This window comes from Canis lupus, chromosome 2 (genome assembly GCF_011100685.1).
Source record: "Canis lupus familiaris isolate Mischka breed German Shepherd chromosome 2, alternate assembly UU_Cfam_GSD_1.0, whole genome shotgun sequence".
NCBI classification, from domain to species: Eukaryota; Metazoa; Chordata; class Mammalia; order Carnivora; family Canidae; genus Canis; species Canis lupus.
The window spans coordinates 35,608,135-35,630,157 of NC_049223.1; the positions used below are offsets into that span (position 1 = coordinate 35,608,135).

The following is a 22,023-nucleotide window of genomic DNA, read 5'->3' on the forward strand; positions in this document are numbered from 1 at the left end:
CGAGTGTAAGAGATGAAGGTAATGATCAAGAGTCAGTGTATTGTGGGAGCATGCTGCCAGCATATGGGAGCATGGAAGGCTCTGTTGCACAAGGGTAGGACATACCAGGCAGTCACCTAAACCCAAGAGGTTCCTTTCTCTTCCTGAATGAGGTGGCCAGGTTCTGGACTACCTTAACTCCAGGTTACCATTTCCCAGTGAATTGAGGGGGACTAATATATCTGCCCCACAGTATCAAGTACTCCTTAACCTACCACAGACAGAACTCTCTGCTTGAAACAGCAGAGAGCACCAAGAGGAGAGAGCCGAGGTAGTTAGAGAGGCATCAAGGTACAAGCAGAGATTTTTCATTCCAGGTCTTCAGGAATCTCAGTCACTGAGATTTGAGCTAGATGTGGGATAATGGGGGCAGGGGAGCATTACTTCTTTGGAGGTGGAGGAGAAAGCAATGTAAGTGAAACCATTTAATGTCAGAAAACTGGTTTGTAGCTGAGGAACTCAGAGATAGCCACTTTGGGAGTCTTTAAGTAGAGTTCTGAATTGGTGAAACCATAAATCCTGGAAACCATGCCCAGCTTCTTCCAGGTGACCTGGGTCAGTCTCAGGAACATCCCCCAGAAGTATGACAACCAGAGGCTGTCATACTCATTCCACAGCTCAAGTCATGGATCTCAGAAAAGCTGAGTCCTATACCCATCAGCTGATATTGAGATTCCTCAAAACACTGATGGGGAGTCAGAACAAGGCTTTATAGGATCCTAACAAATCTCATCTCTCACTTAGCAGCATTTGGCAAGATGGGGGAAGGAGGAGGTTCACATGGGCTTCACAGGGAACCTCCCCTGGAAGGACAGAATTTTGTTGGGTTAAGCAAAGTTAGTGGAATCTTCTAAAGTCCTAAGGGAAGTTGCTGGGACAGAACACTGAGAAGTTTTGTACCACTTTGTCTTCCCTGTTGAGCACCATCTGAGCTGTCAAGCTTTGCTGCCAAGGGGGCTGAATCAACCTGCAGCATGAAATGAGTGGGGAAGTAGGAGGCTTCGTTGACACAGATTTGTCTGTTCCTAAGGTTTCCAGGATTGAGGAGATTTCATAATTGGTTGAGAGCAGACAGACTTTTTGGCCAATCAGACTCAGAGCAGAGGTGGGGGATCTATCTGTTCTTCCTGCCCACCTCTCCTCCCCCTGTTCCCCAGCTCCACTCAGATTCAATTCCCATCCCCCCCCCACCCCCGCCATTTGGTGACTAAGAACTGCTGCAGGCAGACAAACCTCGGAGCAGTTTTTAAGAGGCTGAAAGGAGACATAAGAGATTTCAGCTGCTACATTTCCAAGACTTGGGTCTACCTTGGAGACAGGACAGCATAGAGTGAGTGTCCAGGAAAGACCTTCTGGGTCATGGGGCCCAAGACACCCCCACAGCTCACTGGGAAATGGCAAGTGCTGTGCATGTTGTCCTTGTGCTGCTGGGGCTGGGTGTCCGGGCAGCTTCGTTACTCAGTGGTGGAGGAGTCTGAGCCGGGGACGCTGGTGGGGAATGTTGCTCAGGATCTAGGCTTAAAGGTGACAGATCTGTTGAGCCGCCGCCTGCGATTGGGGTCTGAGGAAAATGAACACTATTTTTCCCTGAGCTTGATGAGTGGTGCTCTGGCAGTGAAGCAGAAGATTGACCGGGAAAGCTTGTGTGGTGCCAGTACAAGCTGCCTGCTACCAGTGCAGGTGGTGACTGAACATCCCCTGGAACTAATCCGCGTAGAGGTGGAGATCCTGGATCTCAATGACAACTCCCCGAGCTTTGCCACCTCTGTGCGGGAGATACGCATCTCAGAATCGGCTGCACTTGGGGCACGATTCCCGCTAGATAGTGCCCAGGATCCGGATGTGGGCACCAATACCGTGAGCTTCTATACTCTAAGCCCCAGCAGCCACTTGTCTCTGAATGTGAAGACCCTGAAAGATGGGAAGCTCTTCCCAGAGCTGGTGCTAGAGCAGCAGCTGGATCGTGAAGCCCAGGCAAGACATCAGCTGGTCCTCACTGCTGTGGACGGGGGTGTCCCAGCCCGCTCAGGAACCACTCTTATCTCTGTGATTGTGCTGGATGTCAATGACAATGCCCCAGCCTTTCAGTCCTCGGTTCTACGTGTGGGGCTCCCAGAGAATGCCCCCATCGGTACACTGCTGCTCCGCCTCAATGCCACGGATCCAGACGAGGGCACTAATGGCCAGCTAGACTATTCTTTTGGAGACCATACATCTGAGGTAGTGCGTAATCTCTTTGGCCTAGACCCTAGCAGTGGAGCAATCCATGTGTTGGGTCCCATAGACTTTGAGGAGTCAAGTTTCTATGAAATTCATGCAAGAGCCCGTGACCAGGGACAGCCAGCCATGGAAGGCCACTGTATGATTCAAGTGGATGTGGGAGATGCCAATGATAATGCCCCAGAAGTACTACTGGCCTCTTTAGTCAATCCTATCCTGGAGAGCACACCAGTGGGCACAGTAGTGGGCTTGTTTAATGTGCGGGATCGAGACTCGGGTAGAAATGGTGAAGTGAGCCTTGATCTCTCCCCGGACCTGCCATTTCAGATTAAGCCTTCTGAGAACCACTACTCACTACTAACCAGCCAGCCTTTAGACCGGGAGACCACATCCCACTATATTATAGAGCTGTTGGCCAGTGATGCGGGCTCACCTCCCCTGCATGCACATCTCACCATCAGACTCAACATTTCAGATGTTAATGACAATGCACCCTACTTTACCCAACAGCTCTATACTGCTTATATCCCAGAAAACCGGCCTCCAGGTTCCCTTCTCTGCATTGTGGCTGCCTCAGATCCAGACACCGGGGATAATGCCCACCTCACCTACTCCATTGTAGGGAGTCAGATTCAGGGAGCCCCAGCTTCCTCCTTTGTATATGTCAACCCTGAGGATGGGCGAGTCTTTGCCCAGCGCACCTTTGACTATGAATTGCTGCAAATGCTGCAGGTCATGGTGGGGGTTCGAGACTCTGGCTCTCCCCCACTGCATTCTAACGCATCTCTACATGTGTTTGTCCTGGACCAGAATGATAATGCGCCAGCTGTGCTGCACCCAAGACCCGGCTGGGAACTCTCTGTCCCCCAGCGTCTCCCTCGCTCTGCTCCTCCTGGCTCCTTGGTCACCAAAGTGACAGCTGTGGATGCTGATGCAGGCCACAATGCCTGGCTCTCCTATTCCTTGTTGCCACAGTCCACGGCTCCAGGACTGTTCCTGGTGTCTGCACATACTGGCGAGGTGCGCACAGCCCGGGCCTTACAGGAGGATGACTCTGACACCCAGCAGGTTGTGATCCTGGTGAGGGACAACGGTGACCCTTCACTCTCCTCTACAGCCACAGTGCTGCTGGTTCTGGAGGATGAGGATCCTGAGGAAATGCCCAAATCCAACGATTTCCTCTCAAACCCTCCTGAGCGCTCAGACCTTACCCTTTACCTCATTGTGGCTCTTGCAGCCATCAGCCTCTTATCCTTAGTCACCTTCACCTTTCTGTCAGCTAAGTGCCTTCAGGGGCACACAGATGCCAATGGGGGTGGGAGCCAGTGCTGCAGGCGCCAGGACTCCCCCTCTCGGGACTTCTATAAGCAGTCTAGTCCCAACCTGCAGGTGAGCTCAGACGGCACACTCAAGTACATGGAGGTGACGCTGCGGCCCACGGACTCACAGAGCCACTGCTACAGGACGTGCTTCTCGCCAGCCTCAGATGGTAGTGACTTCACTTTTCTAAGGCCCCTCAGTGTCCAGCAGCCCTCAGCTCTGGGGCTGGAGCCTGATGCCTACCGGTCCCGCTCCAATACGTTGCGGGAGCGGAGCCAGGTGAGGGGCTCCACACCACCCAGGGCGACCCCTGTGGGCTGCCTTGGAGAAGCAGCCCATCCATAGAAGGGACTTTGAATTTGCATCCACTCCTCTCTCAGGTGGGGGTGGGGGCTGTGGGGATGGAGGGGTGCGTGGAGCTCAGTGTTGCCTATATTTTGCACGATTTGGGGGACCTTTTGGACTGATTGCATGGAACACCAAAGTGGGGTTAGGACTCTGAGTACCAGGAAGTGGTGGTGATTGTAGGTGAGGGGGAAGTAGAGCCAGTCTTTGCCACCCACAATGAAAAAAGGCTGGGGTCCAGTAATCTTTACGGCTGGGTTTGGTTATGGGAGGCTGGTCCTGGGTGGAGTCAGTCACGAATCTCCGCCTGTATCCAGCCTCCCCAACTCCTGAGGCAGCTTGCTCTGCCAGTCTCGAGGTTTTCCTCTTTCCACTCCCTTGATGGGTGACTTCAGCTGTTCTTCTCAGCCATCCTTATTCACCCATCAAGCAAACGTATCTGTAGACAGGATAGGTGTTCACTCATGCTTCGTGTGTGTCCTCCCTGCAGAACACACCACTGGCCACATGCACCGATGGGCTCGCCTCACCTCATCACACACACACACACACCTGCATTGGGCTTACATGCATACCACATGTAACTACCAGTGCTTGCTGCCAAGTTCACACTCACTGACTGTCCCCAGGCCCCTCGCAGCTTCCTAACCACCTGGCTGCTGGCCTCAGAGGTACTCATGGTGTGATTTCCCAGGGTCTGCAAGGACTAAGGAGCCTCTTCCTGCCTCTCCACCTGGGACTAGACCAGGTCATCTCTGGCAAGGGTATAAGTCTGGGAACTCTAGGGCAGTGGTAGGCTGCTCTATCCTGCTGGGGCTTTATGCAGAGGTCAGCGGTGCCTCCAGCCCAAAAGCCTCAGGGGCTGGCTGAGCTACTCCATGGCTTAAGGGTTGGATAGGCAGGTGGCAGGAATGTGAAGCACTTGGACTCTGGACACTCAGAGAGATAGGCGTTTGGCTCTGTCACAACCTTTATGTGTTCCTACCATCTAGGATCAGGGCTTTGGGAGGTGACCACAGTCTCTGAGATTCTGTCAAGTTCTTCGTTCTCTGCCTGATGGAAAGCCACAGCCTCTGCCGGATGCCAGGGTGTCCTCGTGAGTGGGGCAACTATAGTAGTACAAGACACAAGTTTCCCCAATCTCGGGAACTTTTATTTAATAGCTATGTTTTACCCTGCCTCTACTGAATCAGAACTAGTTTGAAACAACACCCCCACGTGACCGCTGACTGAGAGAGCCTTACTGCCGTACTTCCTCTGAGTACCACATCTCACTTGCTCTCCCCGACATTTTTGTGGATAGATACTAGCTTCCCCACTTGATGACTGAATTTCACAGAGGTTACATGACTTGCTCAAGTTCCCAGGGTAAGTGGTAGAGAAAGATCTAATTCGGGTCCAACTCCAGAATTTATACTTTGAGTCACTTGCACTTGTAAAGCTGGAGTGCAGAAGGACAGTCTGCATCTGCTGGGATGGGGCATAGATGGGATTTTTTGTCTTTTCAGGCTTTATATGTTAGAGAAAAGTCTTCTGGAGCTCCTTATCACTGAACACACTCTGGATCCGCCATCCTTATGCCTTCCTGTGATTTGTCATGGTTCTTGCATCTCCATGCAGGTTCTCCTGTGTCTAAGGCTGAGGAGTAGGCATCTCACAGCAGCCCTGGACTGGTGCTGGTAACTCGTATTGTACCTGGGATGCTGAATTTCTGGGTTCTGCTCATATCACTGCCATCTGTGCACCTCAGAGAGAGTCATTTGTCAGCCTTGGGCCTGTCTTCTCCCCAGTGTAACCAGAGTGGCTCATATTTCTCCTCCACTTCTGGGGGTGAGCCTGAGAGTTAACTGCCAGCTCACCTCAGAATGAGTAAGGAGATGGCTCAAGGAGTGCTCCATGTGCAATGGGACAATACTCTCTCTGGACTCAGGAGTGAAGTGGCTGGCCAGAGTCCCGCACCTTCATCCAGGTGGGACGTGACTACAGATCAGCTCCTTCGGAGCCCTGGAGACTTAGCTGGCTCTGCTCAGAGGCTGTGGGAGCCCCATCTCTGCTGGGCTCCATCCCAGCAGTTCTCTCCATCCCAGACAGAGCAGCCTTGTTCTTTCCTTCTCAGTCACAGCCATTGACTGGCAGGGTTCTGGGGGTGAGAGTTTCTTGGATCCCCTGCAAAGAATCTGTCTGGCATGACTCCTAAATTAATAATGTGTTTAGCTGTGGGAAGGGATCATTGAGAGCCAAGGGCCTGGAGGAGGTGTCCCTCTGAATATGTTATAACACAACCTGGCGCCAAAAGGGTTACCCCGGAGCAGCAGCCATCTTGCTGCAAGAATGCTTTGTTCCCAGCTGAGGAGCTGAATCCATTCTTTCTAGGGCTGGTGGAATTCTCATCGAAAATCTCCTCAACCACTTTCGATGGGGGGCTGGGGGGGTAGGGGGGCTTCTCTACACCCCTCCTTCTGGTTCTGCAGAAGAGACTTTCAGCACTTGAATCTCAGCTCACAAGTTTTGAGTCTCTGGGCTGGGAGGAATGGGCTCTGCCTTTGGCAGAGGAATCTTTGGGTTTGCTGGTCAGATAAGTGTTATTTTATCTCTCTGTCTCTCAGACCTCTGAGACTTGGAGCACATTTTGTCTTTGGAGATGTCTTCCCCTCCCTCCTCTTATCCTGTTTTCTTCTCTGAGTCTATTTCCCTTTTCCCTCCCTGCCCAGCCCCAGATTCTGGTGACATTCTGACTGTGTGTGATACTCAGCCCCTTTTTCCCCTCTGTTTTCTCCACAGCAAGCCCCGCCCAACACGGACTGGCGATTCTCTCAGGCCCAGAGACCCGGCACCAGCGGGTAGGTGACTGCCTCTCCAGCCCACCCTCTTCTCTGCGGCATTTCCTCAGTGATGACGTGGGAGGCGGTGGGGGAAGGCTCAGAATTTGCTACAAATCGCTCCTTCCCTGAGTTCCAGATTCCAGGGAAGTTTTAGTGTATTGGGGGCTGGTGCACAGACCCCAGAAGGAAGAGGCTGGTACTCTGGCTCTCTGAAAGCTCGCTCCACATGCTCAGCCCCTTCCTGCTCCCCATGCAAACCTGTTCGCATCTCCTCGCCTGAGGTTGGTCTCTTGGTGGGAAGGGAGTGTTTTATACCCATCTAATTCCTACATCCCCCTGCTTCAGGTTGGGCTGGGGTTCAGGCAGAGACTCGAGGGATAGGAGGAGGAGGAGGCACTATCAGCAGTCAGAGCCACCTCCAGAGCCAGTAGGACTGAGCAGGGACAGAGGTGCGGGAGGCCAGGCAGCTGTGGGGGAAGGTGGAGGCTACACAGCTAGAGGCGGGACTGGAGAGGGAGCTCGAAGGGCAGGTGTCCCGGTCCTGCCCTGGCTCCAGGCTGCCCCAGGTCCCTGAAGCTGGTCCTGCCCTATTGTCTCTGCCAGTCTTTCTTATCTCTTTGCCCTCCCCTCAGTCTCTGTCTCATTCACAGTCTCTGCCTCTCCCTCTCTTTCTGTCTCCACCTCAGTTTCAGTCTTTATTGCTGCCTCTTGGTCCCTGCCATCTCTATCTATTTGCACTGATCTGTGCCTTTCATGGCACCTGCCATGCTGGATGCTCAGTCAATGTCGAATTAATAAATGTGACTCAGCCTCTGTCACATCTCTTCTCCATTTCCATTTCCCTGTCTCTTCCCTTGACCTCTTTCCTGTGTTTCCCTCTTGCCTACCATCCTTGTGTTCCTCTGTCTCTTGGCTTCCTAATCTCATATTGTTTCTGCTTCCCTCTCTGTTCGCAGGCTATGTCTCTTTCCTTATCTGTCTCTGAGCATGGAGTCTGTCTCTATCTGAATCCCTGAGCCTGTTTCTGTTACTCTTTCTTTATCTCTCTTTGTCTCCCTTATCCTGTCTTGCATTTCTTTGTACTTGTGGGCAAGCCAGCACACACATGCCCTCCCTCCCCTTCACACACAGTCTTTGATCACTACACACCCTCCCTGTCCAGGCTGCCCCAGCTGCTCATTTCAATTGAGTATGAATTCCTGCTGAGACAGGAACCCCCTGTGGGTGGTGGGGAGGGAAACTAGAAAGATCTTCAGTTGGTCTGAGGGGAGTGAGATGGGCTCTGGGCCAGGCCTCCCTGTTGGGAATCTGGAGCCTGGAGGAGTCCAAGGAATCCAGGAGAGGGAGAGAGGGGGCAGAGTTTAGGCCCCCTTCCCCTGCTGGTCAGACACACTCAAAGCCTGCATTTCCCTGCACGCTTCACATGGTGAGCTCGCACTGCCTCAAGAATCCTGGAGACCTTAGTATACATGGTGGGAACTCCACCACCTTGGCATGTTCAATCTTGCACATGTATCAGGAACTCAGGACATTTCCTAGAAGTCCCCCAGAAGGCAACAAGCCAGATGGCTTGGACTGCTCTTGCCCCTCCCTTGACCCCTCTCTTCTTTTTCCCCAGTGGCCTTGCCAGCCTTTCTATAGTTGATCGGTTAGGTCACTCATATGTTCACTCACGTATTCATTCAGTCGTCACTTACTTACTGGGCATCTACTATGAGCCAGACCCTTTTCTAAATGCTGTCTTTCAAGAATGAACACGCAGAACTCATAGACTTCCAGGCTAGCAGGTGAGACAGAAAATTGACAACAATCACACTAAAAAATAAAAAAATAAAATAAAAAAAAATACTAGTTACAAACCATAGCAAGTTCTGAAAAGAAGAGAATCATGTGAGTGTAATGGTAGAGTGGAGAAAGCCTCTAGGAGGAAGTGACCTTTGAGCTGAGGTGGTGAGAAGCACTGGACAACTTCTAGCCCCTGTGCCCACATGCACCCCAGACCATAAGTTGGTCCTGAAACAGAATTCATTGCTGAAGCTGGAAGGCCCACAGATTGCTTCTGATGTCCCCTCTGGGTTGGGCACCCTACCCCTGCCTCAAGTCCCTTTTCATCAAATAAGAGACTTGGAGGCCTGAAATACACAGGAGCTATTGGGAGAGATATAAGAGAAGGTTCCCTACCTTAGTTAACTTGAGGGAGATGGCACAGACATTCCTGATTGAGTTCCATGATGCCACAGATGAAATAACCATTAAGGGTTCAGTCCAGCAAATACAGCTTTCCTCCTTCATTCATACCATAGTTAGTAAACACCTCTTATAGGCCAGATGGTATTCTAGGTGAAGGAGGCAATAAAATAGGCCTGCCCCCTGCCTTCAAGGAGTTTACCATGTGTTGAATGAGGCAAATACTAACCAAATATAAAAAATAAACATAAGATTGCAGTTATCACAAGTGCTAAGAAGAGCAGTACCTGGTGGTGAGAGCATAAAATAGGGGTTTGACCTGGTCAGGGGGCAGAAGGACATCTAAGAGGAAATGAAGTCATGCTGAGATCTGAATGCTGAATGTAAATTTACCAGCTGAAGGAGAGAGGGAGGAGCATATGCAAAGGCCTTGTGGCAAGGCTTCTCAGAATCAACAAAATGACTGGGAATTCTTTCTTGCCACCACTCTGATGAGTAAATTGGAGTGAGAGGATGAAGAGGAAAGATTTCTCTTATTCAGACTAACTGGTTCTCGTTCCAGACCACTTCCCTGCTCCACACCATCCCTACCATCTTGGGTACTGGCACATAAGCTTCAGAGCAGGGCTGGTGTTGAGCTCTCTAGTAAACCTAGTTCAGGTTCAAATTGGCACTGGGTCACATACCTAGACCAAGGGGATAAAGACATGCTTTGCCAGGTGCTCCTCCTTCCAGCTGGAATCCCTTCTCAAGTCATCCTTCTGGGTTCTTATCTCAACAGCTGTTAGGCACTGAATCCAGCAAACTACTTGTTCCTTCTTGGGCTGTAAACCATGCCCTGCCCTGCAGCTGTTCCCAGTCTCTGCTCAGGGGAGAGAATCTCCATTTAGCTTCTCCCAGTCTCCATTCTGTTCTCCCTTGATAGCTCCCTACGACCTTCCATTCCCCATCCTAGGAGAGATACTAGCCCTGCTCTCCCTCGCTTAGGCAGTCATTCAGCAGACAAGTAGCAACTTATTTTTTTTTTCTCCTTATAAAAAAATACACGCTCATTATAGAAGCATGAGAAATAGAGAAAAAATTTAAAAGAAAAAGCACTATTAATTTCACAACCCAGACAACTCTCACTAACATTTGTTGAATATGGAAATTTTCAAATATGTACAAAAGTAGAACTGTGTAATGAACCTCTCTGATCCTGATGTCCAGCTTCAACTAATGCCCTACTTTGTTTCACTTGGGTCTCTACCCTGTTACTCCCTTAAGCTATTTTGAAACAGACTTTAGCCATCATATAATTTCATCTGCGTCTTCACTGTCTTTAACAGACAATTCTTTTTTTTAAACACGTAAGCACTAATATTAATAAACTATTAATACTGAATAATATAATATTATAAGCTAGTATCATCAAATACTCAGTCTTTATTGACATTTCCCCAGTTATGTGTCTGTTAATGCATTTGCACACTTACCCAAATTAAGGTCCACATTTTGTATTTGGTTGAGTGTCTCAAATCTCTTAAACTTTTTAATATTTTCATATGTGTATTTCTAAACTTTTTTTCTTTGTGCACCCAAACAACACGCACAGGTTTCTTTTCTCTTTTTTTTTTTTTAAATCTGATTTACCTAAATAAATTGTTCACAAACTTGTTCACAAAATATCAAGAACTCGGGTGGTATATTTCTCACCATTTTTTTTTGCTAGTAATTGAGTTCCATCAGCATTATCACCTGTTTGTGTTCTCTTTGCAATATACCACGAGAATCTCCCCCGTCAAAAAAATTTTCAGAAGTTAGTTATTTGTTTCATAACAGCCCTTCATATGGACATGTGATGTAGATTTTAAAAGGTTGACAGGCTTTTACTACATCACAAAATACATAGGTATTTATATTTTAACAGTTAAATCCAGGCTACTGTCAGAGTGCCTTCCCCGGGTTGCATCCTGCTACAGGGAACCTTCTTCACAGCCCAGCTTCTGGGTTGTTCCTTCGCACTCACATCCAGTGCGCCAGAATATAGACTTCTTAGTGCAAGAAATGTGTCTGTGAACGCTTATGTTTTAGGGCCTGCTGCAGGCACTGACACATGGTGGATCCTTGGAAAATGGTCGATTAGACATAGTCCATCTCCTCTACTTTCATTTTTCACCATCTCCTAAATCCTGGAAGGGTCCCCTAGCCCCACTGCCTGCTGGGGCTACAGGGCCTCCGTGGGGAAGCCTCGTGTGGTGTCACGTGTAAGAGGATAGGCTCCAGAGTCACACGAGGCCTCTTTTTGGTCACAGCTCTGCCAGTTACCAGCTCTATGGCTTTAGGAGTCTTTCAATCCCTCTGAGCCCCAAGATTCATCTTCTGGAAAATAGAATCCTGAGAACACTTATCTGCAGGTGGTTCTGAGGCTCAAATAGTCAAGCTAAGCTATAACTGAACTAGCTATAAACTAAATATAAATGTAAACTGTATCTGAACTAAATATATATAACCAAATGTTATATGTATATAACTAAACTAAATTGTATATAATTTAGCCCAGAGAATAGGAAGCTCTCTGCAAATTGTTCAAAAAGAAGTCTCTCCCCCCTCTACTTATCTCATGCCCAGCTTCAAAGAGCTGGCTGCCCGCTCATCTGCTTAGCTTCCAGCGTTCAGCCATTGCCCAAGAATCCTCCCTGCAGCCCAGCCCACGATGGTTCCAGACCCAGCCCTTAACTCACCTTTATTCCCTCAACACCATTACCCAGTCCTCACAGGGCTGCCTCCTAACCTGGTACCTGACCCTGTGGTTCACCCCGGAGGGCTTCTCCTGCTCCCCCACCTTCGTCTTGTTCTCCCCCACTCCATCCCAGTTAGGCTGTCCTTCTTGGCATGAGGCAGCCTTGTGCCCTCCAGGAGGCCCAGTGCCAGCTCAGCAGGGCTGCAGGTAAAGACTCCTGGATTTCCTGGAGCATCCAGTTGAACTGCCCAACTTTTTTCTGGCCTCAGAGGCTTGGGGGCATGTTGCTCTCTCTGCCGGGAAAGCGCTCTCTGCCTGCAATCTTCTGTCGCTTTTTTACTTTGAAATGTTTCAAACTTGTCAAAACCAGTGTGATGAACGTGGAAATACTGTTTTGACCTAGATGGTCTCATCAATTGTTAAGATTTTGCACGTTTGTTTTTTCTCTCTCCGCACACACACCAAACATTTTTTTTCTGAACCATTTGAGAGTGGCAGACATCATAAAATTTGAAAAACTTTGGTATATAACTCTTAATAATAGTAGCGTTCTCATACAAACCATAAAAGAACAATCCCGTTTGAGAAATTTAGCATTAATGCAATAATAATATATAGTCCGCTAGTAGATTTTCATAAATGTTCTTGAAATGTACTTTTAACCTGTTTGGTAGTTTGGGTTTTTTTGTTTTTTTAAAGTAAGCTCTGTACTCAACATGGACCTTGAATCCATGATTCTAAGTTTGCATGCTCTACTGATTGAGCCAGCCACACCTCTGGTATTTTTTTTTTTAAATCTAAGATTCAATCAGAGAGCATAAATTGCAACTGCTTGCTGTATCTCTTTCATCTCCTTTAATGTAGAACAGCCTCCTTACCTTTTTTGTTTGCTTTTCATGACAGACGTTTTTTAGAGTCCCAGCCAGTTGTCTTTTAAAATGTCCCACAATCTGAATTTGCTTATGATTTTCTCACAGAGAAATGAGGTTAACAGTTTTGGTAGGAATACTGCCTGGTGACCCTGTACACCTCCCACCACATTACGTGGGGAATGACTTCATGTCAGTCTATCTAGTTGTCAGGGCTCCTCACTTTGTTCACTAAGTTAAGTGGTATCTCCAGATATCTCCATTACAAAGATATTTTTAAATATTAGATTAATAAATTGTGAGTGATATTTGAGACTGTGCAGCAAGCGTTTGCTTTTATTATTTTAGTATTCGCTGATGGTTGCTGGTTACAAGGTGGGGATTTTCTATCATTCCTCCTACTTTTGTTTAGCTGGAATTGTCCTGCAGATCACCTGGAAATTTCTTCAAATTTAAATTCCCTGTCTTCTAGTTTCCCTTTTCCTCAGGGAAGCCTGGGCTGATTGAGCTCCCCAGCCCCTACTAAATCAAGAGTTGGCTCTACACCTGGCTCTTTGCCTACATGGCACTTGTCAGAGTTATGATTAAATAACTATGCAATTATTTAATGTCAGCCTCTCAGTATGGACTGTGAGCATCATAGAGACAAACTATTTCAGTCATGTTCCCAACTATAACCCCAGTACCTAGCCCAGTGTCTGGTGTGCAGTCGTTGCTCAGTAAATGTTGGTTGAATAAATGGACACAGAATTCCACCTCTTCTCACTCTGAGGAGAGGAAATGAGCATCCTACTTTCCCCTTCAACCCTCAGTCTCCGTTTGATATGATGGTGTAGAGGTCACACATTGCAGCTGTGCTCTGATCTAAGTCCACCTCCCTGGGGATGGGGAATCCCAGATCAGGGGAAACCATAAGCAGGGACAGGACTTGGAAAAAAAGCATTTCCTGGATGTGCTCACCCACCATGACAGAATGCACAGATGTGCTCACCCTCACTCATGTTCACTCTTATGCATTTTCTCTCTCTCTCTCTCTCACACACACTCTCTCTCTCTCACCCTTTCTCTCTCTCATACGTGTTCAAGGCCTGCCCTGCAGCCACTCCCCTGGTGCCAAATCCTTCCCTCATAGTGACCTAACTCTCCATGGATATTTTCCCATCCATTCAGGCAAAAACTATTTATTGATGAACTTCGGTGTGCCAGATGGTGCCAAGGATCACCTAATGGACTGTGTGTGTGTCAGGGTGTTTCCCTTTCCCCTCAGAAACAGAAATAATGTCATACTGCAAAGTCCCAAAAATGCATGACAATAGTCACTGTGGTAAAAATCCAAGCTGGATTGGAATTCCTTTGGATCCTTTATAGGTTAGCATTTTTAACAATTATCAATCACTTCATGTTTTTTCTCAATGCTTAGAGTGTCTGACGGTCTTCGTTAGGTGCTTCAGTAGGAGGCAGGTACCATAGCAGGGTCAGTGCCCCTGGAGCTGTCATGGGGAGGCACCTGGCCTGGTCTGGGTGGGCTTAGGGATCCCTCTGACAGATTTTATTCATGTTACCAAAGCAGAGGTAGGAAACTGGCAGTCTGGAGAACAGTATCTGATGATCTGCTGTGAGAGGGAACTTGAGGAATTAGGGAAGTGCCTCAGAAAAGGTTTGATTTTTATAGATGATGCAAGGCAAGCAAGTATGCTAAGCAAATTTTTCAAAGGAATTGCAAATATTACATGCTCTAATCCTACAGGCCATCTTTTGGCATGGGATGAAGATACAGAGTACTAGATTTGGGTTCCCTGGGAGAGGACAGGAGGGGCCTGAGTGGGGCTGGCCTGGAAGACTGTATTCACCATCCCGCTCTCTCCTCAGCTCCCAAAATGGTGATGAAACCGGCACCTGGCCCAACAACCAATTTGACACAGAGATGCTGCAAGCTATGATCTTGGCCTCTGCCAGTGGTAAGTTGTGCCCTCTGTGTGTTGGGATGGGAGATGTGAGGTTCTAGGAGAATAGAAGTCACCTGCCTTAACCTGCATGGCGTCTCTGGATCTTTCAGCTGCTCTGAGAAGACTCACAAATCCTGGACAAAAAGCCAGATTGAGAAGCAGTTCAGGGTCCTGGGATGTCTAGAGGGAGTGGAAATAGAAAGATTGAGGGAATGTAGAGCAGTAGTGTTGAGAGTCCAGTTTCAGAAGGGGATGGCATAGGTCAGATGCTAGTTCTGTTACTTACTATCTTTGTGAATTTGATCAGTTTGCTTAATCTTACTAACCCTTCTTCAGCCAGGAAAATGGAGGCAGTGGCCTCAAAGGGTTGTTGTGAGGATTAAATGAGATGCCACCACAGAGCACAAAGCACTGGGCGTGACCCAGGCAAGCCTTCAGTCTGTGCACATGGGTGTGAGAGAATGCACTTGGACCCTTCACTTTTTTGTTGCTCCTCCCCCCCACAGAGCAGGATTTTGATTTTTCTAGAAGGCTGACAGAGATCTTCATATGTGATAGAGATTCAGCCCCTGATTGTTGTCCCTGAAGAGTCAAAAGGGTCCTGAGCAGGGGAAACAGAACGATATTAGTACTTAAGAGCACAGGCTTTGGAGGCAGGCCAACCTGGATTCAAATCCTGGCACCCATGCTTCACTGTGAGTTCTCAAGGAAGGTCCTAAGCCCCTGTGAGCCTCAGTTTCAATGACTATAAAATACTATGACAGATCTTACAGCAGTGTTGTGAGGGCCAAAGGGAGGGCCTTAGCGCAGGAATGCCCGAGTACAGGCATGCTCCACAGTGGCTAAAATTGATTAACTTGTATCTTTATTGACCCATAAAAAGCAGAATTAGAAAAATGCCTATTAATAAGGACCAGTTGTGGGAGCAGCAAACCCTAAGCTTCCTGTGGAGAGTGTCAGAGGATTAAGGCATCAAGGCTTAACACAGTGCAGTCAAAGCCCTGGCCCCGAGCATGTGTGGAGGGCTGGTAGAGAACCAGGTAAAATCAGAACAAAAATCACTAAAATCACACCCCTGTACTGTCCTGGGTACATGCTAGGCAAACTTGATGGGCCTTACATCAATTAATCCTCTTACTAGCTCTGCAAGGCAGGTCTGTGATTACTTATATTTGACAAATGAGAGAACTGAGAAAACCCTTGCTCCCAGGTCCTCATTTTGAGCTGCAGATGCATGATTCTAATGTAGTCTGACTCTCAGGTTGATGCCTTTTCTTCTGTGGTGACCACGTCTGCCTGTAGATGTAGCCTATATTTCCCTTGTAGCCGAATAGGTGCAGAGGGTCAGGTCCTCTTCCTATCTTGCTTTATTCTCTCTGACTAGAGGTGCCAGATAAAATACAGGATGTTCAGTTAATTTTAACTTCACATAAGCAACAAATAGTATTTTAGCTTAAGCAGGCACCAAATGTTAGTATTGGGACATACTATAGAAAAAAATTGCTCATTGTTTATGTGAAGTTCATATTTAATCAGGCATCCTGCATTTTTTTGTTGTTGTTAAATCTGGTGAACATCTCCCAGATGCCTGTGGGCCTGAGTGAAGCCGGGCCCATGGTAGGTGAAGAGGGTGAGGAAGAGGAAGTGACAGAGCCGGCCCAGGTCGGGAGTGCTGTGCTTCTGGAGAGGCCAAATACAGAGTGTGACAGAGGCAGGTGGGTGGGTCTGGGAGATGCCAAGCCGGGTTCTTGAGGAAAGTAAACTGACAGGCATATTTAGCTCTTGTGGTTTTTAGCATTACAGCCAGGAAGCAGGCTTTTTGACCTAAATCCACATTTATAAAACAGAAATGGAATTGGTATTTATGGCCTACAACTATCCTGGGTCACTGCAGGCTGGCTCCCCAGTCAGGGCTCCACCCCTCCAGCCCACACAGCGTCTGACCTGAGTATAAGCTTGGGCCTTGGGGAATGGATCCAGAAGGTTGAAGTGGCAGGGTCAGGCCCTACTCTCACTTTCATACCTGCTTCCCTGTCTTGAAGCCAGAGAGGTTCCTGGAGTCCAGCCCAGCCTGGCGCTAGGGGCTGCTGAGGGGGAGTAAGTATGAAGGAAACTAAGTACATTTGGGAGGTTTTTAAAATAAACATTTGGAGGGAAGTGTGTTTTCAAGGAGGTTCTGGTTTGTGGTTCAACTGACCCTGGTCTGGCTTGACCAGGCGTCCCTGTCTGGAGATGCTGTTTCAGCGCTGGGTTGGGGTGAGAAGGGCAGGGGGGTTGGGGTGGCCAGGAGCTGGCGAGGAGGCCAGCGCAGCTCTCACTTTCAGGCCAGAGCTTTTTAAAGATTTTATTTTTAAGTAATCTCTACAGGCAACATGGGACTCGAACTCCCAACTCTGAGATGGAGAGTCCCATGCCCCTCCTAGGGAGCCAGCCAGGCACCTCTTCCTTGCTGCTTTTTTTTTTTTTTTTTTAAGATTTTATTTATTTATTCATGAGAGACAGAGAGAAAGAGAGACAGAGGCGGAGGCACAGGCAGAGGGAGAAGCAGGCTCCACACAGGGAGCCTGACGTGGGACTCGATCCGGGGTCTCCAGGATCATGCCCTGGGCTGAAGGCGACGCTAAACCGCTGAGCCACCCGGGCTGCCCTTCCTTGTTGCTTTTTAAAGCGTGTTTCTCTTTGGAATAGAAAAGACCTTGGTCCCCCGCTCACTGCTGTGATGGAGGGATAGGAGGAGGGGCTGCTGAAGAATTGATTGTACAGGTCAGAGCCTGTAGTCTGCCTTCTCCCCGCTCAGATTTATACCTGGGAAAGCAGAGGCCTGAATCACGCAGGGCCTCTGCCAAGGTCACCCAGTTTTTTTTAGTGGCAGAGCTGACCAGAAGGAACTCGAGTGCCAGCCTTGTTCTCTTATGCTCCAGATTTGCACATCATCTCCCTCCTGGTCCAGCCCAACCTTGATGCTCCCATAGGACCTGGGCCGATGGCAGGCCTGTGCTCCTGGTGAGAGGTGGCAAGACCTGCCTTTGTCATTTCCATCCGCTTAGGGTGCTCCCTAGAGATCTAGGATGTTTGTGGGACATAGGTGGGCCTGGCCTGCAATGACCCAGTCAAACCCATACCTTCTCCCTGTTTCTCCCCATTTATTTTCCTTTCTCAAGAGCCTGTGTGCATGCGTGCATGTGTGTGTGAGTGCGTGTGTGCATGTGTGTGTGTGTGTGTCCCTCCACCCCCCCCTTTCTGGCACCTCTGAAGTCTCCCCTTAGGCCTTAAATCACTCTGGAATCCTGGCTCTTTGAAGCCCATGCTGGGCCCCTACCTCCAACCCCTCCATTCCCAGGCTGAATGAGGGGTGCTGCAGGGGAGGGTGAGCTGGGCTCCCTCCTGGAGTTAATTAGGGAAAACGTTGGGAAGTCAGTTGAATGAAAGGGCTGGGGGAGGGGCCCAGCCTGGAGAAAGAGAGCAGGAAGTGGGCAGCTGCTCCCTCCCACTCAACCTCTCTTCCACACAAACCCCCAAACCCCTCACATCCTGGGATTTGGGACTTGAAATGGAGGTTGTAGAAACCTGAGCGCTGGCGCAGGGAGGTGGAAAGCCAGAGTCCCCCCTCACCCCCTCCCTCCTCCCCCTCCATTCCCTTCTCCTTGCCCCTCCCCCTCGGGTGCTGGTCTCTTTCTCAGTCCCTGGTTAGTGTCCCAGGATTAGTCAGCCTCTCTGGCTTTAGGCTTTAGTCTGCCTCTCGACCCACTCCCAGGGTCTAGGGTGGAGTCAAGGGCAGCTGGGAGGAGTGCTCCTCTGCCCTCGGGGCTGGGGCTGGCCTGGGAATTCCTGGGGCTTTAACCCTTCCGCTGCCAGAGGACTCCAGCAGAAGCCCTTGTGAACTCTGAGTCGTGGAAAGTTTTGCTTTTCCTTGCTGGCCCCATTGGGGGAACATGTAGAGTAGACTAGAAGTAATGACACACACTTGGCAGTGGTGAGGGTGGTGGCAGCCACGCCTCACGATGGGCAAGTACCAGGTGCCTGGGTACTGCGTGCTGCTATGGCTTTGAGTTAGTCTTTTACCTTCTCTGGGCCTTGCTTTCCTCTTCTGTAGAGTGAGGATAAATACCACATATCTCACTGGATTGTCTTGGGGAGCTGAAAGCCATCATGCCCGTGCACTCTCTAGCCAAGTGCCTGGCACAGAGTAGGCATCGGCTACTGGTACTATTATGAAATGAATGCCTGAGAACCACCGCCCTCCCCAGACTAACAACGGAACTGCTAAATACCCACTCTGTGGGTGCTGGCAGGAGAAGGATGGAAGGACCAACAGGTCCTGGTTGCAGCCCTCCAGGAGACCAAGGTCCAGTGTGGAAGGAAACCAGGGCGACTCCCTTGAGGACGGTTAGGGCAAGAATTTGAGAGCGTTTATCTCAGCCCTGAGAAAAGTAACAGCTAGCACGTTTTAAGCCCTTGCCGTGTGATGGGCACTATTCTAGGTGCTTTATATGCTTCATGATCCTGGTTAGCCTTAACCCAAACCTGAAGGGGTAGATGCTATTTTTAACCAGTTTCACAGATCAGAAAACTGAGGAGACTTAGGGGAGTTTAGGTAGACTTGCCCCAAATCAGTTAGTAGGTAAAGGAGCTGGGAATCAAATCTAGGCTGTGTCACTTACCCCCCCACCCCTTGTGCATAGAGGTGGTATTCCCAGGGCTCGTGGGCACTTGGCAGGCATTCATTCACTGGTTGTGCTCTCACAGAGTGACTGCTGGGGACTCAGAGTTTAGCTCCTGACCTTCCTCTGTCTCTTGCAGAAGCTGCTGATGGGAGCTCCACCTTGGGAGGGGGCGCTGGCACCATGGGCCTAAGTGCCCGCTACGGGCCCCAGTTTACCCTGCAGCACGTGCCCGACTACCGCCAGAACGTCTACATCCCCGGCAGCAATGCCACACTGACCAACGCAGCTGGCAAGCGAGATGGCAAGGCCCCCGCAGGTGGCAACGGCAGCAAGAAGAAGTCAGGCAAAAAGGAGAAGAAGTAACGCAGAGGCCAGGCCCAGAGAGCCACAGGGTGGCTTCCCCCCCCCCCCCCCCCCCGCCCCAGCCAGCCCAGTCTCTCCCTTACCTGTACCCAAGCCTCGATTTTCGGGGCTCACCCCCACGATACTGGTAGGGGTCCAGGCCATGCTCCCCTTGGGAAAAGAAACAAGTGCCCAGTCAACACCCCCCTCTCTGCCCCCAAGGGATCGAATATGCAAAGGGAGTTCTGCTGGGAACCCCCATCCAATCAATTGCTGTGCCCGTGGGGGTAGTGGGGTTTGTGTAGACACCATTTATCACTCCTCCTTAAGTTACAGCTGGACTTTCCCATCTTCCAAATTCAATCAGACCCATCTGCCATCCCCTGCCTCCCTCCTTCTCCCTACCCCCTCGGCAGCCCTCTTTCGTAAGTAGGGTGGTCGGGGTGTTGAGGTACCTGGTGACCTAAAAAGTCTCACAGTTCTGAAGAGTTAGAAGGCCATCATAACCTTTAGGCCTCTCCAATTCTCAAACTTCCTCCAAGCATGGTTTGGTGCCAGTCCTTTCATCTCCTTCCCGAGACCAGGCTCAAGTTTTGGGAGATGCAGTCACCATTCCCATGGTACTGATGCTTACTGGATTTAGGTGTGTGGGGGGGTGGCATGTAGCTACCATGCCTCTTCCAAACACCCTCGGGACCAGTGTTTTGTTCTGTTTTTCATTGTTTGATGTTCCCACTGCATGCTGTGACTTTCCCCTCCCCAAACAAGAGACTCCATTGCATGTTCCAAGACAGTATGGGGTGGTGAGATGAAAGGAAGTGTGTGGATGTGGGGGATGGACAAAGCTTGACTGACCGGTTATCAGGGTCTTGTAGAAGGCTTTGTATGTCACCAGGGTACTGGCCAGATCCCCAATTCCAGCCATAAACCAAGTACCAGGCTGGGCCCTCATGTACCATGTAAAGGCAGTAAACTTTGGGCTAAGCTGTTAACATCAGTAGGTTTAAACTGGCATTACAGTCAGAGGAAGGTGTGAGGACATTTAGGACCAGGCCCCTGGAGAGGTCAGAGGGCCCTCTGTGGGTGCTGGGTACTCCAGAGGTGCCAGTGATCTAAGAATCATTGTGGCCCCAGCAGTGAGGGAGGGTCGGGCTGGGCCATTCTTGGTCCCTGGGTTTTGGGGAGACATGGAGCTAGACCTGGGACCAAATGGATGGGATGTCTCAGCCTGGGATCAGGGCTTCTCTGTGGGGCCCTGCGCTCCCCAAGCCTCTGTTCCTTCATTTTGCCAGGTGCCATTTCTTCCCCAGAAGGCCACTGTCCGGGCCCCTCACCAGTCTGCCCCCCAGTGGCCAGAGCCTGGTTGAAGTCCCCCAGTGCCTCCTTGTGCATAGACCTTTCTCTGCCCACCCCTGTCTACCCCGCCCCAGCCTCGTACACCCAGCGGGGCTGTGCAAGAACCCCACCCCAGCCCCGACAGTAGTATAGAGCCCCCCCTTTCGGCTGGTGTAGAGTAGCCAATAGTGTAGTGCGGTGTGCTTTCCCGTGGTGGCGGGTGGGTGGAGGGCTCCGTGCCAACTGCCCTTGAATCCGCCAGCGGCGGCCGTGCTGTGTTTTGTGCTGTGTCCACGCGCTGCGGCGCCCCCCTCCCCTGTACTGACGCCTAGAAGTGCTTCTCTTTGCATAGTCACGTAGCTGCCCCACCCACTCCCCTTCCTGTGTTTCACGCAAGTTTTATACTCTAATATTTATATGGCTTTTTTTCTTTGAAAAAAATTAAAACGTTTCTTCTGAAAGCTTGAACGCTTCTGTGTAAGGGATGGAGGCTCCTGGCGAGTATGGATGAAGGGATGCGCAGAGCGGTGCGTGCTGGACGAAGGGCGGCGGGATCGCCAGGCGACGATGATGTTTGCGTCTCGGTTTGGTGTCATTGCCCACGAGTCTGTATGTGACTGTCACGTGGCTGTGTGCTAGAGGTACTGCTGTGCAGCGGCAGCAGAGCACGACTGTGATTGTGCTTGTGGCTCGGTATTGCGCTGCGTGTAATCGGCTTCTGCGTCTGCTGTGGAGGCGGGCATTTCTGAGTGCAGCGTGTCAGCGTGCAGTGGAGTGTGCAGTTGGGCGAAGGCTGCTGTCTCCCTTGCGGCCCTAGGCGCCAGGATCCAGGCGGGAGAGGATGCCCCGGGGCGGGGCGGGAGCGCGTTGGCGCCCGCTACAGAGCTGGAAACGGGCTGGTGCACCTTTCCTTGGTCTCGCCTCTTCCCTGCAAAATTAACGCCCCGGAGTACCTTTGTGGGCTTCTCTGAAGGAGGGGCGCGCCTCCTTTGCCCATCCCCCTACTGCCGAGTGAGTTTGGGAACACTGTGGGAGTGGGAGGCCATGCGCGCACAGGCCCAGGCTATAGCCTGGACCTCAGTTTACCCATCTGGAATTGAGCTTCTCACTCCGCAGCAAAGCCAAGATTAGAAGGTTCAGCGCTTTGTTGCTGGGGAGGGGACCGCGGCGTCAAGGGCCGTGGGAAACGACGTTGCAGGCCGGTGGCCGGCC

The 22,023-nt window shown here is 50.2% G+C and overlaps 1 protein-coding gene across 36 annotated transcripts in view; it reads left to right on the plus strand.

The window, feature by feature from the left end:
* The window catches only part of LOC478038 (protocadherin gamma-C5), a 194,281-nt gene extending 173,006 nt beyond the window's left edge, over positions 1–21,275 (plus strand). For 26 of the 36 annotated variants that reach the window (XM_038530434.1, XM_038530435.1, XM_038530413.1 and 23 more), the window contains 3 exons: positions 6,706–6,764; positions 14,394–14,482; positions 19,271–21,275. In XM_038530434.1, coding sequence (XP_038386362.1) covers positions 6,706–6,764; positions 14,394–14,482; positions 19,271–19,497 — 375 coding nt within the window. In that variant the 3' untranslated portion in view covers positions 19,498–21,275. Of the gene's footprint in view, positions 1–1,375; positions 3,859–6,705; positions 6,765–14,393; positions 14,483–19,270 lie in introns of those variants that run through there. The other 10 variants (XR_005355451.1, XR_005355449.1, XR_005355450.1 and 7 more) reach the window with 5 other exon arrangements.
* Positions 21,276–22,023: the final 748 nt, after the last annotated feature.